This window comes from Pipistrellus hanaki (assembly GCF_964339955.1).
Source record: "Pipistrellus hanaki genome assembly, chromosome: 5".
Classification (NCBI taxonomy): domain Eukaryota; kingdom Metazoa; phylum Chordata; class Mammalia; order Chiroptera; family Vespertilionidae; genus Pipistrellus; species Pipistrellus hanaki.
Genome location: NC_140507.1, coordinates 45,633,520 through 45,646,134, shown reverse-complemented (window position 1 = coordinate 45,646,134; position 12,615 = coordinate 45,633,520). Strand labels below are relative to the sequence as shown.

Below are 12,615 nucleotides of genomic sequence, written 5' to 3'. Positions count from 1 at the left end.
ATTCTTTCTGCTTTGTGTATAACTTGTCTTTCTCTTTGTTGTTGTAGTACTGGTTACCAGTTTATTTACTATTCACCTGAAAACACAGCCAAAGCAAAGGAAGTTCTCAGCAACATCAATCAACTACAACCTCTGATAGCAACCCATGCTGACCTACTGCTTGATTCTGCAAGCCAGCATTCTCCAGACAGCTTGAAGAATTCTTTAAAGATGCTTTCAGAAAAAGTAAGATCCAAATCATTCCTACAGTGGGGAAAATGAAATACACCAATCCACATGGGTGTTGCTTTATTGCATACATTTGCCTTTCCTAGCAACTGGAAATGTAAAATAGACTAAGTTAAAAAGTAAGCTTCAAAGTATTGCCACAGGATCAAACTGAATTGGCCTCATTCTCTTTTCAAAACTTACTGAGCACTGATTTTTTTTTCCTGGTAGGAAATGAAACCTGTTATTGGTTGGTATATATTTTTTAATTTTCCTTGACATCCTTCATTTTCTTTGGTTCATGGCCTTCTCAAATGAATTAAATTAGATTTTGAAAATTATTTTCCTCTGGTGATCACCTAAATTATATGCATATGAAGCTATACATTTAAATGGGAATTCATTTGAAAACAGGACTAGGATGTGAATTGTTATCAGTGACATGGGGTAATTTCTCTGCCTGATTCATTTTCAACATTATCTCCTGGGAAAAGGTTCTAAAATTTTCCAAAGATATTAGTTATTGTTTGAAATGTTAGTGGGACCTAAGCCTTAATTTTTCTAAGGGTGACTTGCACCTTATATGCAGAGAGGACAGGTAGCCTGGCAAAGATAGATACTACATCAATTCCATAACTAATCAGGGCAACCGAATGACATAAAACGACAAATTGTTGTTTGATTTTAAATATAAAATGAGGTATCCTGATGTCCAATTCCAATACAATTATCCTTAACCTCTGCATTCTGAGGACACCTTGCAATTTATTAAAAGATCCTTTCAGTAAATTGTCCTTAAAGAAACTGACTAAAGAAAGTTCTCATGGTGTTATCTATCCTATATAATAAAAGCCTAATATGCTAAATGTCCCATCATTTGTTCAACCATTTGACCAGTTACTATGATGCACACTGATCACCAGGGGGCAGATGCTCCAGTAGGTAGGTTAGCTTGCTCTGGGGTCTGTCCAATCGTGACTGGACATGCCCTGGAGCCCTCCTGTCCAATTGACTAGCTGACCAATCTCTCATGTTCCTCCCTGGCCTCTAAAATGTCTTCTTTTTTTGTTTTTGTTTTGTTTTTTATATATATTTTATTGATTTTTTACAGAGAGGAAGAGAGAGGGATAGAGAGTCAGAAACATCGATGAGAGAGAATCATTGATCAGCTGCCTCTTGCACACCATCTACTGGGGATATGCCTGCAACCAAGGTACATGCCCTTGACCAGAATCGAACCTGGGACCTTTCAGTCAGCAGGCCGACGCTCTATCCACTGAGACAAACCGGTTTTGGCTAAAATATTTCTTCTAATTAATTTCCTTTCAATGTGCATGAATCCATGCACTGGGCCTCTAGTTTTAGAATAAAATAACAGTGTAGTTTTTTGCATCCCTATAGAACAGATTATATAATAGAAACCTGGATATGATAGGTATATATTTTTTATTAAGATATGCTAATTTATAATAATAATACCTTTTACTTATTTAACATTTTAAAGAGTATATTATTATAATATTATTCTCATAGGATATAAGTAATATCTATTTTCATAAAAAATTACCTAATACCTGTTCAGAAAGGTCAAGTGTATTATCTAACTAATTAAAAAGGGAAAAAGTCAAAGTCCAAGACTTCCAGTTTGAAATGCAGCATTCCTTCTATGTCATATCAGGTGCCTCCATCATGACCAAGGAGAGAAAAACTGACCCAAATTTATAAGTACCGATTTCGCCAAATCTTGTGCTAAGGGCTTCGTGACTGGTGTTAATTTACTTCATTTTGAAGTGGTGGGCACATACTGATTGTCTAGCTCACTTCCAGAGGCAGTTTTCAGGCGATAGCACAAGGGGGGAAAAACCAAGGAGAGAGGAAACTTTCCAGTATCCTCTATGTAATATATGCATTTTGACTTTCACATTTTTAAAATTACAAAGAAATTTTTAGACAAATTCGTCAGCAATGCTTAAGTATTCAGATAGTCAATAAATATATCTAATCATCAATAAATATATTATGGCCAGGGAAAAGAGAAGGGGGAAGAAGAAAGTGTTATACACAGTAAAATAATATAATTTCATTTTGGTCCAGTTCCTTTTGGAATTTCTGGGTGGAGGTGAGGCTTTTTGGATTCACCTAAGCAGAAATGTCAGTAGGTAGCACATCGCTTCAGTGATCACTGAGCAGGATTTATGTTCTTCCTGTGCCTTAAGCAGGGCCTTGTCATTGCATACATCATTTGCAACTTGCTGCAGTGATTTGGGTGGGGGACATGGCATGTATTTTCACCTCCTTTAATTCAGCATCGCTCCAACTTTTTCATATATATATATATATATATATATATATATATATAGAGAGAGAGAGAGAGAGAGAGAGAGAGAGAGAGAGAGAGTAGACACGCTTCGTCTACTAATAAATCTGTCAGCCCTTGAAACCAGAAGGATCTTTTTAGGTTTTCAAGCCATGCATTTTCATTTTAAGAATGTGTCACTGGAAGTTCAAATATTTATCCAAGTTAACAGAGTTTTGCGTGGTCTATGAAGACAATTTGTAACTTACGATTTAAAATAAAGTATGATTCATTTCTATCTAGCTATGCTGCTGGTGGTTCAGACTCCATGCCCCAAGACTGGTCCTCTATTTTTTAATTAATTAATTAAATTTGCTACTAATGACTTAATGGACACTTGCAAGTTTGAGCAAAACGTTTTTGTTTGTTTGTTTGTCTTTGCTTATTTGTTTGTTTTTAAAGCAAGCTTGCAGAACTTTCCATTTCAGGGTGACTTTCCTCTTTTTTGCAGTGCCTGTGCTGTGGGGCAAGATGGCAGACCACTTATTTCTGCCACTCTAGGAAGGTCATAGAGCAGCCAAACCTTGATATGATGCCCATGCGGGTCAATAGTTTCAACATCAGCAAGGAAGCAGGCAGTTGGGAGGGAGATAAAATCAGCTACCTCTGTGTGTGTGTTTTTCTAATTATGGCTCGAAATTTTCTGCTTCATTATATGGTTGGTATATTGTATTGAATAACAGGAATTTTGTATTTTACATTCTTGGTTGCTGGATTTTATTATATTCCTTTAAATAATGTTGAATTTTGTGCCGGTGTGAAGTTGAGTTATTAGCAACCAGTAAGATCCTTCCAAGCCTTCTTTTAAACCTCTGTTAGAGCAGGAGATAGAGCAGCCTTTAACATAGGAGTAATTTAGCCCCACCACTAGGGCCGCACCATCCTGAGGGCTCTACACAAGGCCCTCTGTATTACAAAGCCCACTCTGATGGTGGGAAGATGAGCTCTTCCCAGCCCTTATGACCCCTGGTCCTCTAGCACATGCAGATCAGTACTCATAAAGATGTAAAAGCACCCATTTACAGATCATCAGGGCTCTTCTGTGAGCAGTTCCAAGCTCTAATCTCTGTTTTCTCAGTTTGTGGCTTCATGTGTGGCTTCTTCCTCCTTGTGCCATAACCTGGAAACTGCCTCTGAAAGTAAGCTAGATAGAAAAATCATACAGTTTATCTCTCTATACTGCCCATTTTCCAATGCCCTGCAAAATAATTAAAGCATATCAAATTTAAAAATAAATGGGATTCTTTCTTGCCATTTATATGACAACTAAAATGATAGTTACTTGTTTATTCCATTGGCTAATTCCATATTGCAGGTGGGATTAGACAGCTTTGAATTTTTTTTCAGTGACAATAAGATCCTTCTAAATAGAAGGGGACTTTGATTAATTTGTTGAGATTTCTAGTTAAAAAGAGTCACTTTAAATGAACATGTCCTAACAATTTCTCTGCCATTAATGGTCAGGAAATTTATTCCCAGGAGAACTAGTTTTTAGTACTTTTATACTTGCTGATATTTCAAGTTACTTTGAAAATATATATGAGAATATGAATTGGAGAAATGTCAGTAAGGCAGAAAAACATCTCATTTTTCAGGTAACATTTCTCTTTTTAAAATATCAAACAAATGAAATGGGTTGCCTTTACTTAAGTTTATGCTTTTTTAGTGTATTATTGAACTGATACTTTAAGTGCATTGTCTTGTCTATCTTTATGGTAACATTTCGACAACCTTTCTCTCTTAACTTAACGTAAGGTGAGCTGAGTCAGAAAAGAAAATAGCTTATCAGAACTCCAAGGCAAGAAGCAACTCAGAGACATGGTCACATTCTAGCCATGAATTTTAGCTTCCCTAGTATCCTCTCAGTTGCAAGAACAACAAAATACAGGTGTTTTTTTAATTCTGTGGACTATATTAATCTCTATAAGCTTACTTATTTGACTAAAATATCAGGGTCTACATTGGTCTGTACTAAGTAATGCTGCTCAAGAAAATTACAATTAGTTTCCAGGTCATGTGAATAGAGTACTTTCTATTTTCTAACAGAATGTGATTCTACATACAGGATCTTGGGAGTTTCCAAGGAGTCAGATAAGTTTTTCAGTATAAACACAAAGTAAAAGATCAGCTATTATTGTATTCTCTTAAGATTTTGTGTATTGTATTTTATTACAACCCAAAATTTCTGAGTTGTAAAATTATAAGAATTTACTGTATTATCTCCCATGACTTGGTGATAAATCAACCCAAATGAGATTTGAATAAATGAAGTGTGTGCATGATATGGGAAGAAAATGATTGCAATGATAAGAACCATACAAGATTTCATTGCATGTGAATAGATATTTAGCTACATGGTAATTATGTGAGTGGTATAGGACTAGAGATGTGGTAGCAGGAACTCAAAGAAGGCAAGCTGTTTTGCTCTAAAAATAAATCAAAAGACTTTATTGAAATTACCAACAGAGAAATAATCTAGTTAAGTTGAATGGAAGTAAATTCACATTTTTCATATTTACATTAACATTGATAGACACATTTATGTTATATGGAATATTATATAAACAACATATTTCCCCATTTTGCTATAGCTATACTGACTTGTTTGAATACTGTCAAGCCAAATTTTCCAAGCGCTTTTTAAATAAAAAGGTGCTTTTATTTTGATTCCAAGTATATCATAAAAATATTTTCCAATATTTTATTCTTATGTAATCTTTTTTCCATATTTCTTGTTTAATACCCTTTAAAGTGCCTCTAGATTAAAGGAGTGATTAAAATATCCAATAAAGTTTGGCAGTGAAGATAGTTACATGGCCAATTGTGTACACAATTAATTCTGAGGGCTGGTAGCTGTTCAATACACTTGGAAAGTTTGAGGTTGGGAAGAAGAGGAAAGACAGAAACTTCTACCATAGTTGCAGTGGCTGGGAGGTGGTGTGGATTAAGAAAAAAACTACTGAATTTGTCAAAACATGGGATCTGTCCCATTTGTGCTGCTAATATGCAATCTGCCTTGGTCAGGTCACCACACTGGTTTCCTAGTTTCCTTATCTGGTAAATGAAGAGGTCCACTTTAAAGTCCATTTCAGTTCTAGAATTTCATTTTCTATTGCAAAGAAGCTATGACATTATCTTATTAGGTCCCTGCTTTACCCGTGGTTTAACTGATTTTCTTTAATTGTGTGGACACAACAGGGAGACAGAGACAATTTGGTAACCACCAGTTAGACATGGCAGTGTTGACTGTACATTGAGAGAGCACCAATAAACAGGTACCCAGACTTACAGCTACAGACTTACCGCAGTCAGCATTCTAGTCAAGAGTTACATTAAATGGCAATTATATCAACTGTTATTAAAAATAATGCTATGACTTAAAGGACCCCTTCCTAAGAGATTACAAAGGATAAATATGATAATATTGTAATATAGGTCAGTGCGTGAGTGACTTCTCCACTCTTCGAACAGATTGTGAGCCCATGTGCATGCTAAGTATACTGTGACACAGAAAATCAATCTCTGCCCCCTCCAGTATATTATGGGGTGAAGCTGTTAAACATTTCATCGGGAAATTGAAAAGTACAGCTGTGAAGCTCTTTATCGCTGGGAAGCTGTCATTATTCCAGTACTCACTAGGTTATTTACCATCAGCCTACAAAATCCTCCAACGTAGGCTTTACAGTAACCTCGCTAACATCGAGCACTACTGAAACCATTTGGTGGAGGAGACAGTTAGGGGGCGATAATAAGGAATAAAAGCCAAATGTTTTCATGAGAAGACTGCTTATGTCATCTCTTCTGTTGAAATTTGTAAAAAGCAAGTCTGCCTCTAAAAGACACGTCTTTCTTTATCCGTTAACATTGTTTCAAATGTAGACTATCCATAGTCTGATGGCATTTTCCTTTAAGGTCTATTTGTAATTATTTGAAAGGTTGATGGTTTTTGAATGATGATTCCCAGTGAAATCCATCTCCGAAGATAGGATGTGGAACTAAAAGTGAGGGGTTGAGGAGACAGATGGTGTTTATAGTGCACACGGAACCTCCACATTGACTTTTAGAGCCATAGGACTCAAGGCCTTGGCAACATCCCCACACCAAACGATGTTCCATTGATTGGTGTGAATCATTTTCTCTCAAGTGCCAACAAGTCTGCAATTGACCTTTTCATAGCTCTATGCTGAGATGCTTACCATGGTATTTCTAATCCTTGTCAATTTCTTTCCAGACAGAGCTTTTTGTTCATGCTTTTAAGGATCAGCTGGTCAGAAGCGCTCTGTTAGCACTTTACACTGCCAGGCCAGGAGGCATCCTTAAAAAGCCACCATCGCCCAAGAGCAGCACAGAGGAGAGCAGTCCCCAGGATCTACCCCCACCAATGAGAAGGCAGGACTCCATACCCCATCATTCGGACTACGATGAGGAAGAGTGGGTAAGTCTCTTGCACACTACTTCCTTCCCAATGTTCAGTCCTAGGAAATTAAGTCAGCATAATTAGGAATCTGCTTTTTATCCAAACAAGGTAGAAAGCAGTCACAATACAGACTGTGGGTGAATCAGTCTCATTTTTACTTCAGGGCAAATTATAAATGGAAGTTTTATTCCTCGATCACATTTATTTGACATAAAAATCTATTTGATGTCAAATAAATCACATTTATACAACCAAGAATATGTCATCAAAGCAAAGATGCCATAATTGCTAGATTTGATAATACCTTTTCTTATTTATTGCCAAGATAATATAAACCATTACAACAGTGCTTTAGAAAAAGAGTCTGTAATTATCTATAATGCACTACTCGGATACAAGAAGTATTTTCATTGTTGTAATCCAGTGTTTTAGGTCCAAATATAGGTTAGGATGTATTGGCATTTAAATAGCAGTGGACATTAAGATCTCTTAAATCTTTCTCCTCATGGTTCTATGATTAAAAAGATGTTCTATGTGTTCAAAAATTAGCAGAAGGATGACCACATAAAGCATCTGAAAAAAGTAGTCACGTACCCTGGCCAGTGTGGCTCAGTTGGTAGAGAATCATCCCATGCACCAGTAGGTCGCTGGTTCAATTCCTGGGCAGGGCACATACCCTGGTTTTTGGCTTTATTCCCAGTAGAGGATATAGAGGAGGCAGTCTATCAATTTTTCTCTCTTGCAGGGATGTTTCTCTTTCCCCCGGACTTCCTACCTCTCTCTCTCTCTCTCTCTCTCTCTCTCTCTCTCTCTCTCTCAATAAATAAATAAATAAATAAATAAATAAATAAATAAATAAATAAATAAAAACATACTATTTTTTTTTTAAAGTTAAAGCTAAGTAAACAATAGAAGCCGGTCTGGATGGGAACACTAGTTGGGCAGATAAGACAGGAGACACATGAAGGTGCTGGGTGAGGGAGACCAGTGTGTTATTCCTAAATCAATACCTATTAATTTTCTAAGACCCATCCAAATTATATGCCCACACGGAAGGAAGCTCTTTACTATAGCATATGTTTAACCAAGAAAAGAGTATGCCAGCTGTATTAGATGTTAAACAGTTAATAATTACTATTCCTGCCACCCTAAATGTAAAAGTGTTCAGGGAGTAAATTATTGGAAAGGCCCAGATCTCTCAAAAAAAAAAAAAAAAAATTGCTGTCTCAAGTGCTGTGAAGTGATGGCTGCTCTTTCTTCTGATAAAATTTCTATCACAGGAAAAACAGAGCTGGTTCCAAGAGGTAAATGCTGAATAAGTATCTGTTGTTGCTGATTAAGATTGCATTCCTCTCACGGAAGCATTTTCAAAAGAGCAAATCTAATATTTCTGCCTTTTACCTCATCTTTTCCTTCAATTTATTGAGAGCTCCAAGGCACTCGCCCCTTTTAACCTCTCTGAAGTTCAATTTTCTCAACTGCAAACATCTGTTTTGCTTAGGATGGTCATGAGATAAACAATTTACCTGGAGAGGCATTGGATGACTGTAGAATTTTTTCTATATTTTCTTTTTTAGGATATTTAACTTAAATAATCTGATTATGAGGATCAGTACAATTTCTTGTGATAAAAAAGAAAACTGCATATTATAAACTGCTCTATCAAAAAATGTATATTATGAATTTTAAGAGTTTGGGTAGATATAGAAAAGAACTTAAGATTTTCATAAATAATAACCATTTTACCCTGTTTTCCCGAAAATAAGACCGTGTCTTATATTAATTTTTTCTCCCAAAGTTGCTCTAGGTCTTATTTTCAGGGGATGTCTTATCTTTCCATGCGCTAGGTCTTATTTTCGGAGGATGTCTTATTTTCGGGGAAACACGGTATGTAAACTAAAGTGAGAATTTTAGAATTTGGAGGATTGTTGGTTTTCATAATTTTTACCTCACTGTGTTATGCTAATCTTCCCTCATATCTCACCTTCCTCCTGCTACACAGAAAATGTCCCTCTTCTGTCTCCCTCCAAATTCCTTTACTTTACATAATTTTGGGGACTTTCTAAATCGTAGCTGTTTCAGATTGGAAGGTAAGAGGTCCTCAGTCTAGTGGTAGATAAAAACATGTTGACAAATACTGGCAAAGGTTACGACAAAGGTTGGAGAGAGACAGATGGTAGAAGGTGGGCTCCATTAATGTGACTTCAACTCCAGATTTGATACTCAGAACCTTCTATGACAGGCAAAGATGCAAGGAGTGGGAAACATACGGTGAGGTGAGCAGATGTCCAGGGAACCATTCAGTTGATTGGGGTCACTGAGCAGCTGTTCAGAGGGAAGTGAAAAAAAGGAACTTTTCGGGCCTTCTCTTTGGCTGGTAGGTGGTCATTTACAAGTCCTCATGATGTTCTTCTGGGGTGCTACTCTGTCTCCAAATTCCCCTTTTCATAAGGACTCCATCTCTGGATCCCATTGTTATTAGAAAGTATATAAAACTTGGTCTAAATTTACCATAATTACAAGGGAAATATTTCCCATTCATAGAAGTTACTTCTAACTCTCTAATTCCAAAATAATTCTACTCTATTTATCAGCAATAACAGAATTTGGTTGTTAGATAGATTCTTATTGTTAACTACTTTCTATTTTAAAAATTGCTTTGTCAAGGCATGAAAATTCTTTTAAGAAACAGAAAAAAAGTTTCACCAAAGCTAAAGACATTTAACATTATTTCCAAAGCTTTAACTAACTTTGAAAAGTTTTATAAATTCAAAGAAAATATAGCCAATTGAAAATGCCTTTGGAGATTGTGCTAGTAAATGAACTGGAAACAAGTCTGTGTACCACTTTTCTAGCTAATTAGGTATTAGAAAAGTTTCAGCGCTGATTACAAGTCTAGTCTACTTCCTCAATTAATTCAATGTTTTAAATAAATTTAATTGGGCTTCTGTGATATCATAGGCAAGTATTCTCTGATCACTTACATTGGGTTAGGTTTAGACATAAGATCACTGTAGCTCCATTTTTTAAAACTCTATTTGTTCTGTTTAATTTCCTGTAGTGACTGTGGTTTTTAACAGTTGCCTAACATGAGCAACTGCATGGAGCTTCTTACAATAAATATTTTGAAAGTGAATGCATATTAGTAAATAACTTCTGAATACTCTGCTGACACATGCAGAATCTTTCTTTTTGAGGTCATGAGATTGAATCTTTATTAATTCTTAATCAGTGTGAGCCTGCCTTTTTTCAATTCCTTTTGTTAGCAAAATTGGTGACATGAATCTAGATAATAATTATCTAGTCAGTATGGAAGAGATTGAAACTAAAATGATCACTGACCAAAAAAGTCTGTTATTTGCATAATTTCACTTATGAATTATTAAGTGCTTTTCAGGTTGATTTCCTGAAAAGTTGATAAACAATTAAATTCCAAAGGAATATTGAGATTTTATGACAATCTGTGCAAGTAGGCTAATATAGCATTCTTCATCTTTGAGCTGGTAAAGATGACATACTGCTTGTCTTCCTCTCCATTTCTACAACAGATGCTTCCAACAGCTGGGATTCCAAGATTAGTTTGTCCAAATATGAAAGCATGTCATCCAACCAAAGGATTAAGTTGACCCAGTTTTGGAGTTTCCAGTAATTATACTATTCTCTGTATCATTATGATTTAATGGCAACATTAGTACATTGATGTGTTTGGGCTGAAGTCTCCCTACCTTCATTTAAAAAATGGTTTTAAAAAAAGGGTTATAAAAAGAAACTTCTGAACCTTTATATACTGATATATTCTAGCAAAGAGAAGAATAGGAAAACTATTATTACTTATCCCAAACCTACTTTTTAGCTGAACTACATTTCTGTATCAGAATTCTCTACTTCATGCTGTAAATGTAAATCAAATTTTAAATTTTAGTTGCATTCTTAAATTAGGAGAACATTTGCTATGCCTTATTAAGGTAAAATGTGTTTATGTCACATGAACATAATAGATGATCCACATTAATCCATAATAACTTTTTAAGAATTTTATAGATCATAGAAACAATAGCACAGATTCACAGTAATATTTATGTCAGGCATCCTGATAATAAACTCCATTAATATCCTAAAAAAAGTGATTTCTCCATAACTCAATATTTGTAAAGATTGCATTTTGGAATAATATTTATACTAATTTCTAATATGTTTGTTATCAACATCTCACAGTTCATTTGGTATTACATCTTTCTCTAATGATGTCTAGAACAAATATGAATGCCTAATTTTAACAGAAGTATTAAAAGTGTAGTTTATATTACCATAATTGGTAGCAAAGATCACAGATAGTTTCAAAATATTACTAACTGTTGAGGACAAACATATTTTTGCCAGATAACTCTATAAGCAGTCTTCAGTGATTTGTATTCTCAGCATCTCTTGCAGGCTTCTGTCTTCATCTTAGACTTTACCTCTAGGGAAAATCATTCAGGCCATGCATAACGCAGGAGTACCTATGCAAATTGATTTTCAAAAAAGAATCTGTTCAGTTTTCTGACTAGCTAGAATTATGCTTTGTGAAACCATTGACCTGATCTTAATGAGAAGGAAATCAATCATTCTCAATTTTTAGAGGTGATTAATTTTTATGGACAACTAGATACCAACCTATGATTTAACTTTTCTCAAGCAACACCTTATAATTTAATAATCAAAATGAATAAAATGTTCACTAAAATATGACCAATTATTTCCAAATTTTATGTAATTGGTAGACAGACAGATATATAGTATGCTTGTGTATATTCATTCAACTACAAAATGCTTTTTTTTTTTTTTGTATAAAAAGCGTTATTCTTACATCCCATGGTTACTCAGCCTTGTGAACACTGAATTATAACCAATCTGTTTCTTCCTTGTGTTCTTGAACTTTATAAGCTCCTAAAGGACAAAGACAGTGTCATGTTCACTGTTGTATAGCTGCAATTAACAGAACACCTGCACATAAAAAGGTGCTGGATACTCATTTGTAGAGTAAATTAATGACTTTGAAATTTATCCTCAAAATACTGTTCTTGTTTACCTTTTTATTTTGAAACACAGACTATGTCTATTTAATATAACTGCACTATGCTAGGTATCTCCCCCACTACCCACCTCCCTCCACACACACTGGAATTCATGAATTATTTTAAGGGTTTTATTTCTCTCTTCCAGTCAAAACACCCAGTTATATCCTCTCTCTTTAGTGCATATTTTCATTTCAGAATCAACTTTGAGGTGTCTATTCAAGTAACTTTAAATTACCACCAAACATGGAAAGTGGTAAAATTCAGGATGGACACAGAATATCAAAAATGACCAAAGCTAAGAACATGGTGAGTTAGGGTCTCCAGAAGCTTCCAGAAACACAATGGTGGCCATTTTAACTTCTTTTGATTATCACATGGCAATTACAAAGCCCTACTTACATATTTCCCAACAAATATGAGTAGAAGCAGCTATTTTCTCCTTATCTCAACCTTTTTATTTTTATTCCCCAAGTCACACATAGTAGGATTGTTGGATTTTGTTAACCTTGTAATAAGACAGGACATTGAAAGCAAAGCATCTGCTCTCCCCATCAGAAAGGGCAGGAAAAGACAGGGAG

The 12,615-nt window shown here is 35.2% G+C and overlaps 1 protein-coding gene across 9 annotated transcripts in view; it reads left to right on the top strand.

Moving 5' to 3' along the window:
- Positions 1-12,615, top strand: part of INPP4B (inositol polyphosphate-4-phosphatase type II B) — a 561,675-nt gene that overhangs the window by 466,442 nt on the left and 82,618 nt on the right. For all 9 annotated transcript variants that reach the window (XM_084884243.1, XM_084884241.1, XM_084884245.1 and 6 more), the window contains 2 exons: positions 48-225; positions 6,795-6,998. In XM_084884243.1, coding sequence (XP_084740369.1) covers positions 48-225; positions 6,795-6,998 — 382 coding nt within the window. The remainder of the gene's footprint in view (positions 1-47; positions 226-6,794; positions 6,999-12,615) is intronic.